Below are 22,036 nucleotides of genomic sequence, written 5' to 3' on the forward strand. Positions count from 1 at the left end.
TTGCATCCTGTGAGGGAGAGAAATGCCCGCATAGAGGCCATGAAATTGAACCTTTAACCTCTCCCTGTGAATGGGATGGAAAAGGATCTCTGAAGAGTGCATTTGCCAGTTTAAAAACAACACTTTTACCCCCTAAGAAACAAAGGAAATATGTCAACATTAGCCAATAATAATAATGTTTAAAAATCAAACAATCCCAATCCCGTACCCCATCCCATTTTCCTTCTCTTATTTTTAAAAGTAGCTTTAAATCATATTTTCCTTTGAATAGCAAATTATATTTTAGCTTTCTGTTGTCTTTCTTAAGTTACTCCATGTGAATTCACTGTTGCTAAGAAAAGACCTGGGGGAAAAAGAGAAGAAAAAAATCTTGATATCATTAACATTAGATTTTTTAAAATACAAGAACCAGAAAAAAATTATAAATAGCATTAACAAGAGATTTCTTAATTTAGATAAAGAAAATATTTCATTGTGTTTCCATACAAATGATTGGTTTTTTTTTTTTTAAAGACTCTTAGTAGCCATCTAAAAACTATCTGATAAGGGATAATTCTATACCTATGTCAGCCTTTCTGGACAGCAGGAAGAGTCCCTGTACGGTTATGGTTTTAAAGTCTCCACCAAAATATTGGACTGGTATCTCTGTTCCATTCAGTTTATAGTCTATTTTCTCACCAGACTGGGAACTCCAGATGTCAATAGGAGTTTTATAAGATCAAAGGAAGACTATGGCCCTGAGAGTTCATCTGCTCCTTCTGCTTATTCTTCTCCTGAAGTTATAATCCTCTGTTTGTAGCAATGAATTTTGGTTGCTTTAGAAATAAATGCAGTTCAAAGCTCTCTCTATAAGATATCTGTTGCTTGAAACAAGCAATTCCTCGAATATAACTTATGTGTCAGAAATCTGCTTACTGTTTATACGCTAGTGATCTGAAAGCCTCGCTCGTCTAGCCATCTGAGTTTTAAGTGAAGCCATGAAACCAATGTGACGGAACTGGATTGCCGTGTAGACTGTGCACAGCACAGACAGGAAGAAAGCAGGATCACCTCACGAATGCATCTTTAAAATCCACATCTAGTGATGTGCCCTTTTAGTTATTGCACAGAATTAATACCAAAAAAAAACCCCACAATATATTAATTTTCCAATAGATGAATTGTACCCAGTTTTTAAAATGTAGTTTCAAGCCTACATATTGCCAAGCAGGAAGAACTTTCTAAACAGAAGAGAAAAACTGTAGAATTTTGCCCAAGAAAAGCAGTTGTTTTAAATACAACACATAGCACATGCTCACACACACACACACACACACACACACACACACGTGTACACCCCACAGCTCTGCTATTAACACTAAAGTGAAAATCCCATTGGTCTAGAAAGACTCATCAGCTAAACTATGTCCTGTAACTCCAGAAATGAATAAAGGGAATTTAAAAAAAATTAAATAGCATTTGTATTTCTAATACCACCACCAGTTTACCTACATGTGAAACATGCTTCTGTACAACAATGTAAACTTCACAGCAAGCCGTTTTTACATTCATTAGAGCAGAATTTTCCATTTTCTTTAAATTACAACATAATTTTGGGCTGAGATTGCTGAAGACACAGGTAAGCCAACAATAACAGTACAATTTAGTTTCACAGTGGTTTTCTTAACATAAAGTTCATTTTAAGTGTCTTTGCAAAGCATTTCACATTAAACTTAAGTTTCTAAGTGACTTCCTTTAAAGCCTTCTTATTCAGATATTTTCCACCCTCATGTCTTTATATGCTTGGCATGTGTGTTGTTTGATTAGGATACAAAATGGGAGACTGGCTTGTTTAATCTGTTTTTGAGTCCTCTGCTGTAGAAAGAAAATGTCCTTCATAAGATGTTGAAGCCTTCACTGCACACACAAAATTTGGGGCAAGTCCAGGTCCAGGAGCCCGAGCAGCCCACCACCAAACAGAGACAAAGACGTTGCCAGAAAGTCACCTTTGCAAAAAGAAAGAAAAAAATAGATGGGGGTGGGAGGGAGGGGGTATGTCCCATGGAATGAAAACACAAATGCACCATCCAGAGTCCGTATTTACAAACTAATAGAAAATATAAACATTATTGTATTTGGAACCAAGTCAAAACACCAGGAGGAGCTAAATTCAGATATTGCTTGTGTTACACATTATATTTTCCAACAAAATAGGTCATCTCTTAAGAATAAACAAAGCATCACTCAAACAAGTCAATTATTGATTAGTTTCCTAATGATGAATTAAAGCTTATTTGGTCACCTTATTTGATTAGAGGGTGTAGCATAACTTTTTTTCTATATGTATTTTCCTTTATTGATTTTGCAAAATCTCAACAATTGCACGTTTCAAAAGTTCAGGTTGATTTAGAATAAATATACACATGTGGTTTTACCAAAGACTAGTTTTAAAAGTTCCTTAGCCCTTTGAGGGGTGTAGGTTTCTTTGCTACGTTAAAACAGTGTGTGGGCAACACAAATGTCTCATTCAATCCTTAAGATTGCTTTTGTTTTCAAATCCTAAAGTCATGTCAGGTTTTCTGTAAGAGAGAAGTTATGGCAAGAAATATTTAAGTGTCATCAGCACAAAGGATGTGAGTCCGTAAAGCCAGCTTTGGGGGCGGGAGGGCAGGAGGGGTGGGATCCGAGACCAGAGAAGAGGGGGAGGGTGTGCTGAGGGGAGACGGGGTGAAGCTGCCGCGCGGACAGAATTTCCCATCAGAGTGCAGAAGCCGTGACAGAGTGACTACCTTCTCTGGCTGCCTGCATTCCCTTGAACGCCAGCGATGCGGGAATGTCACAGTTGTGGGGGGAGAGTGGGGTGCCACTGGCATGTTGCCACCCGTGTCCAGCCACATAACCGGAAGGAGCGGCGCTGTAGGTCATGTAAGGCGACACCTGGGCCGGGCTGGGGTAAGGAGCCATGGTGGACGCAGACACAAAACTGCTGACAGCGGGTAGACCATTTGGTGCCTAAGAGTAGGAAAAGAGAAGAGGTGAAGGTAATCACATTGTAGGAGTTGACATTTCACCAGTTTTCAGAAAGTGGCAGAATGTAAGTTCTGAGTAGTAGTAGCAGCAATATTCTGACTCTACTTTGATTTTTTTTTTCAATTTGATCCTTACATTCTACATGCATCCCCAGTCTTGCTACTTAAACATAATGTCAAAAGGCAAGACATTATATTCCTTCCACAGACGTTTTGAGGAGGCTACAACCAGAAAATTCACAGTATTTGCTTTGCTATTTGGAATTATAGGAAGGAAATAGAGGGTGAGGAAAGAATTAATGGTGATTAAATACTCTCAGAAGCTGTTCAGCTATCCGAATGCCTTTGTCAACCTTCCCTGTACTTTGGTTTTGTTTGGCTCTTTTGTTGAAGCATTGGTGAAGGGCCTGGTTGGTGTAGCTTTCATTTCCAGTAAAGAAGGGCACAGAGTGTAAGCTGTCACTTTAGAAACTCAAAATGAACACGACCTTTGTTAAATAAAACATGGGCTGTATTTTAAAATGTCAGGTTGAAAATGCCTGTTGGACAAAGGACATGCAAAATCAGGCAGTTGTCTTGTAAGAGTTTTTACATGAAGATTGGGGGTATTTTTTTCCAGAGCTGTTCTATCAAAAAAGAAACTGTTTATTGGAATATAAAAGAACTGCATATGTGTGGTTTTAAAATTGGAAAATTAGTCTGCAAAGTTTTGGGGTCCTGTGATAGGAATTTTTAAAAGCTACATGAATAAATCTCTTGAAATGAATTGAAATGTAAAATCTTAGTTTGCAGACAAAATGCAGCAGCCCTGGCAAGCGATTTTGCCCAGAAACCAGCACTCTCTTGGCATCCAATAAATTATTGTCGGTATTGTTACTATCGACAACAACAAAAACACCCTGATTTCTAATCCTGATTCTAGCAGGAACACTTGGCATCCTCCCCCAAGTAACTTATTTTTTCCCCTCAATTTCTACATCATTTAGAAATAAAGAGTAAATCTTTTCCCTGATAGTGATGTGAATTAACATATCAACATATTTCCTAGTGAGAGTGTAATGTAAATATTAGAATTACTAGTAGTAAAACCGATCAATCCTTAGAGGTAAGAAGAGCAGACATATGTTAATTAGATACTTTTCCAATTCGATTGCAACACAAATTATTTTCCAATTTAATTCATTTGGTTATTATTTTCACTTCCACATCTATGAGAATGCAATGATGGGCTCTCAAAAATGATTTTGTCAGTTTAGGGTAATACACAGAGTAGAATAAACACATGGGTATGACTTAACACTGCTCATGGATTTCTGACGAAATAAGAATAAAAGTAGAGGGATTATCCTTATGTACTCGGTCTGTAAGAACACACCCCCTGTTCTGGTTGTCAGAGGAAAGGGAAAGGACACTAAGGCTTTTTGAGTATGTCCTATGTCCCAGGCACCAAGAAATATCCAACATATTTTATGGAATAATGAAGACAGATGAACTGTAACTCATTATAAACTACTGGGTTTATAATAATGATAAGATAATATGTAATGATTACAATGCAATGTTCAATTGAAATTAAAATGTATAGGATGGTGCTCTATTTTTTAACAAAGAAATCAGTGCACATCACTTTAAAATACAAATGAAATCTTAGTCTCTTCTTATACACAAGAATGTAGATTAAGGAATTTAGCCATTTATCCTGGGCCAATTGGCAAGTCAATGGTCATGTGTTAAAAGAAGTTACCACCCCTGTCTGACACGGGATCTTCTGTAGCAGATCTTTTCCTGCTTTTTCCAGGGCAATTAAAAGACAGACACAATTTAATATCAAACTAGAGCTTCTTTTGAGATAACATCTTGTAAAAGATTCTCCTTCTAGAACCCTATTCTCATTGTTAGATCCTCATTCTAATTTCTAAAAAAAAAAATCTTTTCTCCCTTTCTGAGGATGGCTCATCAGAGAATGGCTCAAAGGAGACACACTCTAAGGCTCTCAGAAGATGAGTAAGATAGCTATCAAAGTGCAGAAGAAATCTAGCATTGCATAGAGATTATAGTTCCAATCATGTTTGTGGACGATTTTCCCAATAACCCATAAGAAATGAGTTTAAAAAGGAATTATTCCAGTCCACTTACAGAAACGTATTTGCATCTGTATTGGCCTCTTCCATTCTAGATTAATTAATATTTTATACTGTTGACACCAGTGTCACCAAGAATCGTAAAATAAGAATGTTAAGGTTAAAATTATTTTTGAAATAGTGAAAACCTTTGCTCAACACTTTATAAGTACATCAGGTTAAACTATGTAATATTATACATGACAGAAACAATGCTCTAGTTAGCCAAAAAAATGTGTTGACAAATTCTAATTTTCATGACAGCTGAATTTTTCCTACCCATTCTTTCTTCTTCACATTTTTTCCATCATCCGCAATTACAGTTTCCTCTGAAACACTTGCTTCGTCATCTTCCCCTCCTCCCCTTCCACCCTTGCCCTTGGAACAACTGCTCCTTGATGTGCCCCCTTTATCTGGCTGTTCTGTTGCAATGTCTACAATCCCCTTACCTGGTGGACCCACTTCTTTTTGCCCTGAAACATCCCCCCCGAGAAATTGGGCTGGATTGGACTCTCATCTTACATAATGCTCCTGGGATTCAGCGGGAGGAAGAACACTGGATTTAGGCCTGTGTTACCTTCAGGTGCCTCACTTATTCTGTGACTACATTTGTTTGTCGAGCATAAAATAAACACTACTAATTTTTCCATATTTGTCCAAATGCTCAAACTTAAGGCACCAAATTTGCTTTTATGTTAGTATTACTATTAGTATTAAGTGTTTCAAAGTTCTCTAAAATCCACAACATATTTAGAGTCATTTTAGTGATGCAGTCCCTCTGTCTTGCAGAAAGGATGAGTAAGAGGGGAAGCTTAAGGAGGTCCGATCTCCTCATCTTGCCGAGGAGGCAAAAGCCTTTGCTTAAAAGAAAAAAAAAAAAAAAACCCACAGAAATCTTCAAACAGTATAAAAATAACTCTTAGCTTTCTTTCCCTCAGGTTAAATTATGACCCAGATTTGGGGTTAAAAAGTTTTGTCTTAATTTTCCTTTTTACTTTTAAAGGTCAGATTTAGAAATTTAGAAAAAGCAGCATAAGAAAGATGAGATGACAAACATGCTTTAAAATGTACCTGCCACCTTCACTATTCATTCATTCTAATGACTCAATAAACCTATCAATTTTCTATTAATTTTGAAACATGACATCGCTAAAAGATATAAATCTCTACTGGATAAAGTAATTGTTATTTATGAAGCAATCACTGAATGAGTAAAATTTTCCACCACAAAGGAAAACAACTACAGGTAGCATTGATGTTTGTTTATTCTTTCCAGTAAAAGAGTACATAACTTAAACTTCCCAAATCTGTTTAATGTTTTCAGTGAAGGGCATGTAATTAATCTGAAAAGCTAGTTAGGCTGAGTAGAGACTACCAAATGTACACCATAAATATAGTGGGAGCAAACATGCTAAATTACTCTATTTAATTGGATTGTAAATATAATTTATAAATCAACCAACATATGGAATCCCCAGAAAAGAGTAAACAAATTTTCCAAATGAAACCCCAGCAATGGGCATATAATGGAAATCTCATTTTTGAAAATGACTTTACCTAAAGATTCCATAAATAAGACCTCAATCCATCCACCCCTTTTTTTATGTGGATCTTCCATAAAAGCCATGAGAATCCTCTCCCCCCAGAGAACTATACAAGGATCCTCCCTGAAGCAAACTCTCTTCTACATAATTTTGAGAATGAGATTTACGAATTCAAAGTAAAATATACCAAATTGCATACCCTAAAAAGAGTAAGTTACTTGCTTTGTTGAATGTTTTTAGAAAAAGATTTTAGCTCACTGTCATTAAAGAAAATAGTCTAGAAAAAAACATATAAAATACAATGTCCAGTTAAGGTTTGAATGAAAGCATGAGTTTTTCATTTTACTTGTTCTAAAATGTTAGAAATATAGATTTGTCACTTTTTAAAAATATGTTTTTAAATTAGTACGTTGAGAAGCTGTATTGGCAGAGAGCTAGACTACAAACAGTTTGAGGACAGGAGCTTGCCTTAATCATTTCAACATCCTCATAAAACGGGACACGTCATAGCTGTTTCATAATCATTTGTATACCTAAGTTAGTGCAGCCTTTTGAAAGCAGAAGATGCGATACTCTTGCTTTAAAAAAAACAGAACAACAACAGGAAAACTCTTTATCACAGAATTGGTGTTACACTTTAAGTAAGCAACATGAGTAAAGCCGTTGAAAAAAGTAAATAAAAAGTTCTAATGTAGCCCTTCACTATTTGATCTATGCTTGTTCCATTTATTCACCACCACCCCCGAAAATGGAAATGCATTAATATCCAAACACTTCTGGCCACAAGAAAAAAAAAAAAAAACTGGTATGACAACTGTCTGGCAATTACAAGTTATAGACCAGTAGTTTTCACATTCAGGGCATTGTCTACTCAACATTTTCTCTCTTGAAGAAAATGCAGATAGCACTGCCAAGTGCTATACCCACAATCTTTCATCCACTCATCAGTTCTACCTGGTCCTCCCCTTATGATAAAGTGAGTTTACTTTGGCTTTATCATAAAGTAGATCTAGCCACAAATAGAGATGTGCTTCACCTAGAATTTAGCCTCCATATCATTAGCAAGAAAGTTTCAGATCGGAGAATAAACAAGATTTTCTCCCTTTTTTCGGTGTAATCTTTTTTGTTTGACTGTTGTTCTACCCTTCCTAGTTCATTATGCAATGACCTAGTGAAACAAATATCACAAAGTGAAATGACGGTTGTAAAGTATGGTTTCAACATTCATCCAAAAAGTTCTTATTTATGCTGAGTTATCACACTGCAGATCTAAATGTCTTTAGGTAATGGAAAGCTGCTATTTAAATTTTTTTCCTAAGTTTTGTGTTTCCAAAATATTGAAATTAAGGTAGCCTTGAAAAAATTTCAAATTACTTTTTTTTGTATTTTATATGACACATTTTACTACTACATAATCATTAATCTTGTTTTAAGACACAAATAGTTAAAAGCAACCCAGGTCAAGGAATGTTTTTCATAAGAGATAACATCATGAATTTCAAGTCTCTCTAGTGGCATTTGCCTACAGTTGGATTCTCTACAAAATTATAAATTATTTAAGACAAAATTAACTTTATTTCATATGATGAAAAATCCAGTGCAACTTCATTTATATTTTCATGAAAACAGTATGTCTGCAAGGACAAGCAGTGTTTAAAATAATGCACTAGAAAATTATATTCATGATTCTGAAATACTATCTTTATTTCAAATACAATACACAAATGAATGTTCCGTAAGAATTCCAGATTAATTTGACTCCAAATCCAACCATTTTCACAACTTGTTTAACTCTAAAAATAAACTTTTTCTTAAGTTCAAGTTTGTATAGACTATTCCCCATCTCTGACATTTCAATCTGTAGCTAATGTTATATTAAACTTGCTGTCTGAGTTAACATACACTACCCAAAATTGGAGATACTCAAAGCTTGTAAATCTAACGTTCAGATTATTTCAGTTAGAGTACCAGATATGCAATATAGTTTTGCTGAGAAAATATGCCCAATTGTAGAAAATGTTTCAAGAACTATACAACTATTTATAGACTCTTTAAATAAAATGAAGCATTAATTCACTAAGTACCATGTAAAAGGGGAGATATATTCCAATCCCCCCCTTTTCTTTGCCTTGCAATTGCATTCAGTAGAGATTTTGTTTTCAACAGAAGAGAACCAGCATTAAGAACCAGAGAACATGGTTGCCATTCAGAATTAGATGAGATTAAGCATTTCTGGCCCAATATTAAATGCAGGTGAAAAAAAGCCAAAACAAATAAATCTTCTTCTTCTTCTATCCTCAAGGGTAGACAATAAGAACTTCTGAATGGTAATATAAAATATTGACTTCAAAGTAATATTAATCAGTAAGACAAGTTTGAATATTCTATATTAGTATTTTAAAAAACAAAAGATAGGTGTGTATACAGCTGAATGTGCATAAGGTTCTAATTACTAGCGATCAGGCATCTTTCTTTTTTTTTTTTTTTTTGCAGTTTAAACTGAAAATAGAAACTCTAGATTATGGTAATCACTAGTACCTACAATCAGTTGTCAATTCAGTCCGTTTGGTAATTTACAGGTGTCTTCTGGGAAAAGATTATGCTCTAATTCCTAGGATTCTGAATTCTCAATTTCCTCCTCTATATACTAAATTGAAACTGGGATCAGATAGTATTGCACTATTAATAAAAGTTATAAGTGCCCTGAGAGTATTATGTGCATAATTTTTGAGAATTTGTCAAAAACTTTCAAATTTTGTTCATAATACAAATAGAGGAGAAATGTTACTTAAGTTTACATTTTTGTTGTAAAAGTGTACTTATGCTGATAACATTTTGAAAAATAACTTTTAAAAATAAAGCTGCCCTTTGAATATTGGTAAGAGAAATGCACGTGTGTATATACAACACACCTTACCGTTGCTTCTTTGTTTATGAGCAAGTATTAGTATAGAATTTTACACTCAAGGAAATCAATGTCTAAATTCCAAAACCGCTTACAAAATGACACAGCCTAAATTTCTGTGCCTACTTAGCACACCTTAATCATTAAGCACAATTTTGATAATTATAATAGAGTAACCACTGATTTAATTGTGCTTAGAAACTTTTCAAGTTTTGAAATTTTACATCATCTGAATTATATTACTACATGGCAATGCAGAAGATTAGCATACTGCAATTAAGAAGTTTCCAAATTTGGGGCGCCTAGGTGGCTCAGTCGGTCTGTCTTCAGCTCAGGTCCTGATCTCAGGGTCCTGGGATCGAGCCCCACGTCAGGCTCCCTGCCCAGCGGGGAGTCTGCTTCTCCCTCTGCCCCTCCCCCTGCTTGTGCTCTTTCTCTCTCTCAAATAAATAAATAAAATTTTTAAAAAAGAAGTTTCCAAATTTAAGATATAAATATCTTTTTCTTCTGGAAGAAAAATTAACTTGTTCTCTTATGTATTTAGAATAATACTTATTTGGCCACTTATGTCTTTCATTTGCTTGCTTTTATAAATCTCATAATTTAGTGATATAATATTTAGTGTTTAAATGTAATCAATTTTAATGTTCAGAATATACAGAGTAGATTATTTGAATCAGTCTTCTATTTTTATTTTAAACTGGTCAGTGTGGTTTTGATATGTGTGTATAAATTAACCATTTCTAAATGAGTATAAACACTAGATCTATAATTCGAGGGAGAAAAAAGATGAAATAACCAAGGATTTTTGAATTATGACACTGCTTTATATATAAACTGGGTTTATCAACTATATGTGAGAATTAAAAACTATTTTTCAACTCTTTACTTCCTGATGTTATTATAACAAATGATGACCCAATAAAAACTACTGAGCACCTATTAAATGCTTGCTACTATGCTAGGTGCTTTAAAAACACTCCTTCTAATGTTTGTAACAAAATGCCTTGGCACTTTTTGACTATGAGCTCTCTGAACAAAGTATATTCTCACCAAAAGAAAAAAAACTGCTTGTTTTTAAAAGTCAATCTCTAACCGCCATCTATAACCACAGGTACTATTAAATGGAAGCTTACTATGTGCCACATGGCTGCATTATCTCACTGAATCCTCACAACATCTCCTGAGGTTGGGACTATCATTTCCTCCTTTTAAAGATGAAGAAATGGAGGTGCTAAAAGGTTTAATAACTTGCTTTAGTGACAATGGTACCAGAAGGTCGGAGTTCCTAACCAATGCTACACTGCCTCTTGTCTATGAATGAAAGGCTTTTTATAAAAGAAAACGGCAAGTTTTCATATAATTTCTCCTTGGCATTCTTTACAGTAGAAACATACTCGGGAAAGGGACTCTCTTCGCTGCTATTTTCTGGGATATTTGTCATGGGAGAGCTACTAATATGTGTCTGACTCTGTTTTAGCAAAATAAGGGAGAGAAAAGGAAATGGAAATGGGGTTTGTTTGAGAAAACGGATTAGGACTTTTTCCCAAGTGAATAAAAGTAACAAGTAAAACGCTGATTTTGACAGATAAGAAAACACTAAGAGTTCTATGACTTCACAATAATAAAACGAAAATTAGGTATTTTGAGGCTTTGGAATTAGAATTTGGTATTAAGAAATTTGCAAATCTACCCAGATCTGCTCCAAGAAACCTTAGGCTGCCTTAAGATCCGCGTTTGTTTGTTTGTTTGCTTTTCAAAGCTTTGAGCTGCGGACTCCATCCTTGTGATGAATTTAGACTCAAAACTCTAGGGCTTTTGTGGTGGTGGTTGCTTAGTTTTTCTCCGGGGTGAAAAAAAACAAAAAACAAAAAACAAAAAAAACCCACGAGTGTTTTAATTTTTCTTTTGCAGAATCGGGGCAGGAACAGAGGGAAGGAAAAATTAAACGGTCCACAGCCAATCCGTATAATTTGAGGTTTTTCTCACAAACCCCTTGGGAGATTACACCGTGACCTTTAATCGGGAAATGGTAACTTTATTAAGTTTATCTGGTTGCCCTCTCTTCACTATCGCAGGGCGAGCCTCGTTTGTTTGCTTTCGGGGAGCCACGGCCCGAGAAACGTCCGAGCGTGCGGACCCCTCAGCCCACAGACCCGCAGGCCGCGACCTCGGGCGTGCGCTCGGCGGCCGTGGAGGCCGCTCGCGCGGGCGCCGCCGTGAGAACCCAGCGGGGTCGCCTGCGCCTGCGGACGCGCCTCGCGTGGGTCACCAGCCCCTGCGCGAGCAGCGCCGTGGGCTTCGGGCGCGGCCTCCCGGCCCCTGCAGCGGCCACGCAGGCCTGGAGGCGCTTCCACCGCCCCAGGCCCCCCCGGGCTCCTGGCGGGGGGTCGAGGCCTCAACTCCGCCCCGGACGGTCCGGGCCTCGGTCCCGCCTTTCCCCGACCGGGAAAGGACTCCCGGCAGCGACGGGTGGTCGGCCTGGGCTTCCCCTAGGTCGAGGCTCCGAAAGGAACTGGGTCCCCCGTCGCCCAGACCCCCGCCGCCACGCGGCCCACCCGGCGGGGCCCTCGCCTCCTCACCTGGCCGTACTTGGCTTCCTGCTCCAGGGCTCCCTTCTCCAGCCCGTTCACCGCGTGCGGGCCGGCGGCCGGGAAGTTGTTCCGGCCCAGGCTGCTCCACTCCTCCACCTTGGGGCTGTGGTAGGGGGAGCTGTCGCTCACGCCTGGGGAGGAGGAGAAGGCGTCAAGCTGGAGATCCAACCCGCGCGCCCCCTCCTGAGACGCGGCCCGAAGCCGCGACCCGCGAGCTCCGGGGCTCCGACCCCTGCCCTCGACCTCCCGGGGGCGCCGGGCCCAGGCGCGGCCTCGCCGGCCTCCAGGCCCAGGGCCCGACGAAGTGTACTCTCCTCAGAGTAGGCCTCTCCCAGCTCTTTCACCCACGCCTGCGGGAAGATTTTTTTTTCCCCCCTTTTTCAACAGCCTTTGATTTCCTCCTCCCCTCCTCATTCCCCCGGGAAATCGCACGGAAGGAACCTGAGAGTTTTCCTAAATCGAGGAATGAAACACGTGAAGCTGGATGCGCTGTTCGTCCCAGTCCTAACCCAGGGTCGACTTGGGATTGACGAAAACGCAGACAGAAAAGGGAGAGAGGAGCGTCCTTGGCCTAACCGTCCTTGGCCTGGGGCCGGTGCTCAGAGACATCCAGGAAAGTGCTCACCGTGCTGTGGGGATCTAGTACTTATGTCAGTAGATGAGACAAAAGACCTGCAAAGTCTTTTGCAAACAAGTAACTACAAGATGCCCACAATGCACATGCAAAACATACATGCGTAGTTTGTCTTGTGTGTGCATAATTTATATGTGACCACCTCTGATGCTCTATGTCTACACATTAAGTATGTGAGGTTATGTGCATATAACTTACAAAATAAATACTACAATTACCACTGTAAATGCCACCAGCGTCAGTGGTAAGGTTATAGAGAGAGGGTTGTTTTGTTTTGTTTTGTTTTAATGAAATAAAAAGTTAAGGAAATGAAGGCAGAATTAAGTGTTTTTAAAAAGGGAGTAATGCTGTCTATCCTTTTTGTTCTTAATAGAGATACAAAGAAAATTATATGCTATAAACTGATTACCACAATACCTAGAAGTGTGCCTACTGAATCACTGCCATCTCTAAATGACTGAGTGCAGTTTTAAAGAAAAGATATTTGAAGACTATGAGCAATGTGTTTTTGTCTTTGGAACCTATAGGTGGAGGACTGAAGTTTTGACAAAGCCACTACAACCTGATTTTAAATACTTCCATCTGACACAGTGCTTTGATTTGTAGAAATGATCGTTTGTAGAAATGATCACTTATAGAAATAATCATTTTATAGTCACAGATTTGTCAGAAAACGGATTGTTTAAAGCTGGCATCCAGAATCAACAACATCTAGAATGAAAAGTTGCTCCTCTGCATATAATCCATTACTTTTCCAACTGATACTTGGTCTGATTGTAGAGTCCCCAGGGAAGATCAACTCTGTCAGTCTTTTTTCCCTATCCCCCCCCCCCAAAGAATCAGATTGTGTTCCAATTTGCACCAGGAAACTGTGTTTTGGCAAAGAACTGCCAGTCTCTCTTTGCCTTCCCAGACAAAAGGCAATCGGTGGGCACAAGCCTGAAGTTATCTTAAGAAATTGAGATCCCCCTGTGAGCCCCCATTTCTGCTGATCTCACACTTTCCCATGAACAGGGGCTTCCTTTAAATGTCAGTGAGGTCAGTTTGTCCTATAAATCAAGGGCAAACTCTCTCCAACTAAAGCTCCAACCAGCTCCGAATAAGACAAAACTGAGCTCCTCAAAGAATCTTGTAAATTCACAGGCAGCAAACAAGAAGATGAGAAATCAGGGCTCTGCTTTAATTACTTAAAAAGATAATTGTGCCAATGTGGTGGCAACAGAAAAAGGCAGGAAATAATTAAAGGAACTATTCCCCCCCTTCCCTACTTAATTTTTCCCCTGCACTTTTTAAACTTTTGGCTAAGAAATTAAAACGGTGGGCTCTTATCTCTGTATTCTTTAAATTCTATGTCTAGGATATTTTTACTTTTTCCCCCTACCAAGAAAGAAGTTAATGCCAGTTTCTTTGCTGTTGTTGTTGTTTTGTTTAATTATGAAGTAAAGGAAAACAAAGTCTGGTCTGCGGAAGCCCAACTGTGCAGGAGGGCCCGGAGAATCATTCTTACCAAGCAGAAAAGACACTCGCTACCTGGCAAGGTCAAGGGTGAGAAAGGAAAGGAACAGTGGAGGTGGCACCGCCGAAAATGCAGGTACTAGATGTGCACTCGCATCCCCAGGGACCGGGGGACCCTCAAGGGAAGCCGCAGGCTTGGGGAAACCAGGAAAGAAGAGAGGACATGATGAAATCACCCTGCATTTTGTTCCCCTCACAGCAGCGGTTGGTGCCACTTCCTAAGATACATATAGTGAAGTCTGTTAAGGTAAAGGCCGGAGGTGGGGGTGATAGGAAAAAGAGAGAGGGGGGGAGAGAGAGAGAGAGAGAGAGAGAAATAAAGCAGAAAATTAGTCCCAGAAAGAGCAATGCAGTAACATGCAAGTTACTAGTAGTAACTTGGGGACCTCCGTTTCCGAGGAAAATGAAGTGAAGCATAAGAATGAAACCAATTAGGTGACATTTGAACTTCCTGCCTGAGCAAATTTGGCCTGATTGCCAGAATCCAAGAATACTGCAATTTCCACAGGGTGCCCGACTCCTCGCGGCTGCATCTGATCCCCAAACAAGCTGCCCGCAGCGGTGTCTGCAGCCAGCAGCCCCACGCCCGCTCAGGCCTCCCGGGCTGCGCCCCAAGTCCGACCCGGGCCGCGCTCTCCAAGTGAGCTAGCCGGTCTAAGGCTGCAGCGGCGCGAGAGGCGGGGGAGGGTGGAAAATGCGAACCATGTGTTGGGGATGGGGGGATGTTATGGGTCTGGTAGTTTGAGATGAGGCAGGAGACTGTGTGTGGCAAGGAAACGGAGGGCATGAATTTCAAGTTAATGAGATCAGAACACCCCCTGGGAGGACTCCTTAGTTTCCAAAGGAAAAAGCCTCAGGTGGTGGGATAGACCCGGGCCCGGAGGCCTCAGATACAGAGACACCAGCGAGGGTGCAGAGGGAGGCTCTGCACATCCACACCATCCAGCCCCTGAGCCCTTACCTTGGTCGGTGATAGAGCGAATGCCCAGGATGTCGGTGACGGAATGGGAGGAGGGCCAGGTACGGGGCATGGCCACCGAGCCGGGGATGGCAGGCACCCCGGGCGGCGTGGGCACCTTAGCTGCGGCCGCCGTGATGGGGCTGGGGTACGAGTAGATGTGGTTATAGGGTAGCGCCGGCTGTGGCGCCGGCTGGTGCTGCTTGTATGAGTCGTAATGGCCCTGTTGAGCCAAGTTGCCGATCTTGTTGCGCAGGATGCGGCTGATGGAGCTCACCGAGGGCACGTTGTACTTGTCACACACGCCGTCCGCCAGCAGGCGGTCCCGGATTTCCCAGGCAAAGATGCCAGGGTCCCTTTGCTTGTAGGTCCGGATGTGCTTCACCACGGTGGGGGTGGTAACTCGGGGCTTGCTGCCCCCAATGGCTCCTGGCAAGATCGAGCCAGTCTCGTTGTAGCGCGCCAGAATCTTGCTGACGCAGCCGTGCGAGACCCGTAGCTGGCGGCTGATGTCACACGGTCTGATGCCCAGTTGGGCCAGTTCCACGATACGAAGCCGGATGGCGTTGGGCAGCGGCCTCCCGTTCACGAATACTCCTCCCAGCTGGTTCACCTCCCCAAAGGCTGGCTCTGCAAAACGAACACACGGCGCGCGGGGACGCGCACCGGCAGTTTGGGACAGCCGTTTACCACTCGGCCTCCGCCCACGTCAGAAGGCAGGGCAGACGCACCCACCCGGGACTGGGGACCTGGGCTTTTCCCAAACCCTACTGCCCCCGAGCCTTGCCCAATGGCCCCAAACCATTCCAGTGGTGTCTGCGGCCACTACAAGCAAATAAAGTGGTGAGACGCGGGGCCGCTCCAAGTGTTCAAAAGCCTCCGAAGCAGGCGGAGAAATCGGTCTTGAGGCTTGCAACTAGCTCCTTCTCGGCTGCTCGGCGCTAAAGTCTCTGGGCTGATACCCCTTGAGCCCCAGCGCCCCGCCGGGGGCCTGGAGCAATTGGACAAGGTCTAGGAGAAACTACAGTTGGTTTGGATTTCTTTTTTTTCCTGTTCTGAGTGCGTGCGTTTGTGTGAAACAAAACTTGGTCCGCACTGAGGCTACGGAGCTTGCTGATGCCACCGCTCTCTTCCTTTAATATCAGAAAATGGCATCAACAGCAACCCAGTAGCCAGCGTTCATACTGAACTGCTGTGTGCCCTGACCCTTAGCGTGTTTCTAACAACTTGTAGGAACACGAGCAAAGTCAATAAGAAGAGTGTGAGCGCTCAGTGGTGCGCGCCCTCGCGCTCCCTCCCTCCCTCCCTCGCCCTCTTCCCTCCCTCCCTTCCCGGCTCTGACAGCGTCCCCCGCCGCCACTCACCCATTGCTCCGAGCTGTACACCAACGGGGCCCCAGTTCCAAACTCCCAAAAAGAAACTTTTCGCACAGCCTCAGTGGCCCGGCTTGTCGCTGCCCCGGGCAGCCGGTGCCTCCGCTTCTTCCCGGGAGGAGGCGGCGAGAGTGCAGAAGGAAGGAGTAAAAGGAAGTCTGTGCCCCGATGAAAGAGGCTAGAGTTCTGCATTTCAATCTAAGCAGCAACGTGGGCTGGCCTGAGCTGGGCCGGGCGGCTCCGTCTATCACTCACTGGTGACACGCCCTCAAAGAGGAGGGCCCGAGGTCAAGCTGCGTGGTGATTGGTGCGGGCCGCTGAGCGACAGTGCAGTCCGGGAAAGTCCTTCCGCTGTCTCTTTCAAGCTTGCTCTGCACCTGGGTGACTAAATACAAAGAAAATGGGTGTTTGACACCTTCCTAGGGGCAGCGCAAACAGACAACAAAATCAAGCTGATAAAAATGCTGAATAAGCAAATGAAAGCATTTGGTAGGAATATGAGAGACTCTAAGGGGGAAGGAGTTGAGGAGACTTGGGGGGAGGGGAAAACAGACGCCTCAGAATTTAAGTTAAAACTCTAGGTGGGAGGTGGGGGCCACCGTCGGGTGGGGGAGGGGGCTGCTTCTTAGAATAGCCGGTCTTGCAGGGGCTGTCTGGAGAAGGACGCTATTACCGGGGGATGATACCTCCTCACTCCAGCCTATGCCAGGTGGCGAGAGCTCAGGTGTGAGACGGTAGGCCGATCGGAGAGACCAGGAGGTTAAGGGGAGGCCAAGCCAGAGGTGGAAGCCACTGTGACCTCCAGGTGGAGACCCCTCTCCTGCTCCCGGGACTAGCCCCCCCCCAACGCAGTTTCTGGTGGGTTCATCCAGGAGCGCGGAGCCAAACCTTAGCCACGCAGGCTCCAGGATGTGGCCGCGCGCGATATGCGGAGAACTGAAGCACACGCGGCTAAAGCTAGCTCACAGCCAACGTCGACGATTGCCTGTGCGTGAGGCACTCTCCCGAGAGGCCAGCGCGCCACTGCGCTCAGCCGGGTTGCTGGTCTGCTGGTACTTGATGCCAAGGTTTCCCGGCTTCCCCTCACCAGCGAACCGCAGCAAAAGGGTTTTGTTTAATGAAAGAGACTTGGTCCCAAGAAAGTTGAACACCGAGCCTGCACATTTATGTAATTCCCCTGTCTTCTGTTTAGCTACCAGAGGCCCTGAGAGTCAGCCTACTTCTGAATTTTCACTTTTGATCACTAAAGTGATCACTAAGTCTAAAGTGTACAGTACTCTTTTTGGCAGCCAAAGTTCATCACATTTTGAGTATGGGTTATGGAGAACACTAATCAAGATTAAAAAACAAGATGGGGAACATCTTTAATGAACTTGGGTGTGTGGACTGCTTCGGGTCGAGGATATTGATACTACTACTTCTTGTGCACACGGGATTCCTGTTGATCCTCCCACAGTCCTGAGGGATGTGAGTGTGGCTCTGGTCTACTACATGCAGGGAAGCTGACTGGGCCCAGATTCCCGGCCAAACGTGACAAGAAGCCAGAAAAACGAATGATCATCTGTGCTTTTTGAAACGAAGAGCCACCTCCAGACCCTCATGCTTCTGTGGTTGGGGCCGCAGTCTAATTTCAAGTTTATAGGTAAGAAGAATGAAAAGATAAAGATTCCTTCAAACACCCTTAATTCTTTTAGAAGTCTCACAGCTAGAAATACTTGAACTTGTCTTTTTACTTGTTTGTTCCAATTGTTTAAAATCTCGCAGTTTGACTTGATAGCGATTTCACCCTGGTCTGACCCCCAATACTTATTGTTTGGCACCGCCTGGTATTTTACCACGCAGAGGTCCTTGGAGAATCCAAGATTTTTAATACAGCAATTCTTTCCTGGGGATTGGGTGCAAATTAATTGAGACTGAGATATCAGAGAGGTGCCTATGGCTGAGGCTTCTGTGAAAGATTGAACATGCTGGGCTTCTCGATCAAGAAGCTCCCTGACCCCTCCCCCCCCAGACACTCGCAACTACCTCTGGCGCGGACTCGTGCACCCAGTGAGCTCCTCGCGGACTTTGCTGGGCTGCAGTGTCGGTAAAGGGAGGTTCCACCTTCTGGCTGGCAAGACCCGGTGCCCGGATGTGGGTCTATGCGCTCTATGAGGGTTTTAGTGGTTCTACAGCACCAACCTGGAGCGATCCAAAGACTCGCCCATTGTTTAGAGCTCCGGCTAGGTGGACCTAAACACAAATCCCTCTCGTTTGCCTCTAAACTCCTTCAGCTGCCTGACATGACCCGTGCTCTCAAACAGGTCGGCTACTATCTCTCCATTTCTACCTGTTGGACTTGGCCGCGGCCGCCCATTATCTTTGTGGCGCACCCCTTCTCCCCGCTCCTTGGAGCCCGGCAGGCGGTCATCACGCCCCCGGGTTGCGGGTGTTCCGTGCTTTCAGCTCAGCGCATTCCCAACAGCCCACGAAGAATCGTCGGTGCTTGGGGACACTAAGAACCCGCGGCAAACTGAGGCCCGAGCTTGGGCGGCAAAAAGAGTCGAAACTTCAGGGGACAGATCGAGGCGAGGGATCCTAGAGGAAGGTGCTGATGCTGAACCCTCCCAGGGCCGCACACTGAGTGCTATGGTCAGGTAGCAGGCAAATCGAAGAGCCCGAGCGAGAGATAAGTGACCTGAAAAGGGGAAAGAGGACTCGAGGGCTAGAGGCAGGCAGGCGGGAGGGAGAGAGAGAGAGAAACCTAAAGGGCCGGTAAGCCTCGACGGTGGGCCTAGGGATGCAGGACTTCGAGAAAGAGCCAAGGGGCAGCTGGGGCTTAGCGCTCCCTGGTTACTGCCCGCTGCGGACCCGGGAGATTACAAAAAGATCGGAAAAATTTTCTACTAAAATAATTTCTTCTAAAAGACCAAAACCAAAACACAACCAGTAAGGCCTGCAGCTGACACAGGCCGGGGAGAAGCCAAAAGCCCTTCCCAGGGTGCTGTCGAGGCCTCCTCCAAGAGGCTACCCGTTCTCTGGGTAAATATTTACTCAGTGGGAGACTGGAAGCTAGCGGGGGAGGGTGGGAAGGAGAGGGCTACACGGGGTGGAGAGAAACCCTAGCTCGACACCGGCGGGGACAGACGTGTCCACGGCCCAGAGGGGAGCCAGGCCGGGGACTGCAGGGGCGGCTCGGCCCCGGCACGCGGCTGGGGGAACTTTAGCTCTCATTGCACCCCTTGGGCTGGACTCCTGCCCTGCCACTGCGGGCCCAGGCCAGATGCTGTAAAGTCTTCATAAATCTGTCAGCGGTCGCAGTGCCGCGGACGGTAACCTGTGGCGCCCCCCTCTCGGCACTAGCGGGATCCGAGGAGAGACGACCAGAATCTAGCTCTTTCCGAGGCCGCCCTCGCGCAGCCCGGCAGACGGCGCCCGGCGCCCGCCCGGGGACGGCCAAGGTGGGACCCCGGCGCTACAGGCTGTTGAGGGAGGGGAACTCTTACCTAGCTCTGCAACCCTGACCGACGCCCTGGGCGGCTACCCGGGGTCTGCAGGTCAGCTACGACTGCGGCTGGGGGCTAGAATGAGAGAGGGCGTGCGTGTGCGCGAGAGAAGGGTCCTGCTGCTCCCGGTTTCATTTATGAAGAGCAGAATTGGCAGAGAAGAGCATTAAGGGGCAGATTCTTCCAACTTGCCCTCCTCCTGGGGACAGGACCCCGGGCAGGCACAGGCGACGGTGCCCACTTCTCGCCCTGCCCAGGGAGCTCCAGGGAAGGAGAGGAGGCAGGGTCTGAGCTCCGGGACGGGTTTTCGGAGCGCAGTGACTTCTTCCAGCCTTGTGAGGAGGGAATGAGATAGAAACAAGATCTCGAATCCGGTTCTCCCAAGGGAGCTGTTTCAGGGTAAGTGAAAGATTGAGCGCGGCGTAGAGAAAAAGAGGCCGGACTTCAGTCCTCGCCAGACTGCGCTGCTAACGCCGGGGCCACGCGTTCCAACCCCGATCTGCCCACTGCTCGGTCCTGGCCCCTCGGGCTCAGCGGCCGCTCCTCCGCCTACTCGACCTCCCAGCGCCAGCTGCGGCACGTGGCAGCCGGAAGCGCACCCTGTGCCCTAGGCAAGCGAGGTCCCCCCGGAGCTGCGGGCCAGGCGGGATCAGTGCGTGGAGCCGCGGGCGGAGTCGGGAGCGGCGGCTAGAGGGAAAAGCTTTGGGGCGAGGGAGAGACAGACCGCCAGGGCCCTCAGCCCCAGCCAGGCCCCCTGGGTTTGGGTGTGGGGATGCCCACACACTGACCTGCAGGCCTGGACTAAGCCGGGCTGCGGACGCCTCGGGACGAACCAGCCCAAATGGAGGCGGGGGATGGGGGAGGCGGCCCCCAGAAGGAGCCCAGAGGATTCACCGAGAATCGCCAAAGCCTCCCTGCCGCCTCTCCGCCTTCCTGCCGACGATGCTTACGATTCAAGACCCTTTCCCCAGAGGGCGGCATCAAGCAGGGTCCTGCCAGAGCGCGGAAATCCCTCTGCGGGCCGTGGGATGGGCCCCCGGGGCCGAGAGCGCTCCTCACCCGCTTTCTCTTTCCAAGGGCAGGGGAGGGGCCTGTTGCCGCCCGAAACCCGCTTTTAATTCCCCGCCTGCCTGTTTCCGATCACCCGGGCTTGGTTTTTCTGTTTGTTCACTCCTTCTGTTACAATAAAAACAATCGACATTTCTTTTCAGTTTCCCCATATTAGCGTCACTCAGTAATTGTTCTCCACCCCCCTCCCCCCGCGTTGAAGGCGAACTGGATTGCTGGTACCCTCGCATTGGAAGGTTTCCGAGTATATAAGCAAATCTTCCCTAAAGACTTTAAAGTAAAAATAAATAACGGCCCGGGAAATTGCCATGACCCTAACATCACTTTCTGAATGCAAATTACACCCATTTTTCAGTTTTCAACAGCGGAATTGCTTTCAGAAGGACGGCGCGGAGCCCCATGTGATATGGTTACATTTGTTTATTAAATCCGCAAGTGAAAGAGAACTCATTTTTTGTGCAAAGGGCAAAACTTGTGGCTGCCGTCCCGCAAGTGCGATCAAGGACGGGTCCGGGTTGGGGGCAGGGGCGGGGGCAGGGAAGATCCCTTCGGGGAGGCCAGGCTGAGCCTCCAGTCAGAGGGAGGAGGCACTTCGCCCTGCCTGGGTCTAAGCATCTGTAGAAGCCACACCGCTCGGTGACGAGAGGAGGACACCGCCCGCCGTCACTCTACAGCCTTGAGCTGAAGCAGCTCAAGAAAGTTGCAGCTGCGTGTGGGAAAAGCAGGTTTGCGGAGCTCTTAAAGACCCTGCCCTCAGGGTACCTGTGAGGGCAGTGGGGCTGCCTCCTTTCGAGGACCCGATTGGCCCAAAGGCTGTCCGGAAAAGAAATGC

At 45.0% G+C, this 22,036-nt stretch overlaps 1 protein-coding gene across 3 annotated transcripts; it reads right to left on the minus strand.

Annotated features, from left to right (window-relative positions):
* Positions 1 to 216: 216 nt before the first annotated feature.
* Positions 217 to 21,213, minus strand: PAX9 (paired box 9). Of its 3 annotated transcripts, none has more exons than XM_027572192.2 (6): positions 21,087 to 21,213; positions 16,643 to 17,036; positions 15,282 to 15,908; positions 12,160 to 12,302; positions 2,769 to 2,991; positions 217 to 343 (listed from the first exon to the last, which is right to left on the minus strand). In XM_027572192.2, exons 2-6 carry the CDS (start codon positions 16,644 to 16,646, stop codon positions 303 to 305), a joined length of 1,038 nt encoding a protein of 345 aa, XP_027427993.1. In that variant the 5' UTR covers positions 16,647 to 17,036; positions 21,087 to 21,213; the 3' UTR covers positions 217 to 302. The 3 variants fall into 3 exon arrangements, with proteins under 3 accessions (XP_027427993.1, XP_027427994.1, XP_027427995.1); XM_027572193.2 differs by lacking the exon at positions 21,087 to 21,213 and adding an exon at positions 20,925 to 21,027; XM_027572194.2 differs by having other exon boundaries at positions 217 to 2,991.
* Between the last annotated feature and the right edge of the window lie 823 nt (positions 21,214 to 22,036).

Source organism: Zalophus californianus, chromosome 6 (assembly GCF_009762305.2).
Source record: "Zalophus californianus isolate mZalCal1 chromosome 6, mZalCal1.pri.v2, whole genome shotgun sequence".
Classification (NCBI taxonomy): domain Eukaryota; kingdom Metazoa; phylum Chordata; class Mammalia; order Carnivora; family Otariidae; genus Zalophus; species Zalophus californianus.

What these genes read in the sequence shown, in the direction of transcription:
- PAX9 (XM_027572192.2), bottom strand. An exon ending in AGGAAGCCAAGTACGGCCAG is followed by an intron (nt 2,992 to 12,159) that starts GTGAGGAGGCGA and finishes TCCTACTCTTAG; the next exon opens with GCACCAAATGGTCTACCCGC. An exon ending in AATGCAGGCAGCCAGAGAAG is followed by an intron (nt 344 to 2,768) that starts GTAGTCACTCTG and finishes TTTTTCCCCCAG; the next exon opens with GTCTTTTCTTAGCAACAGTG.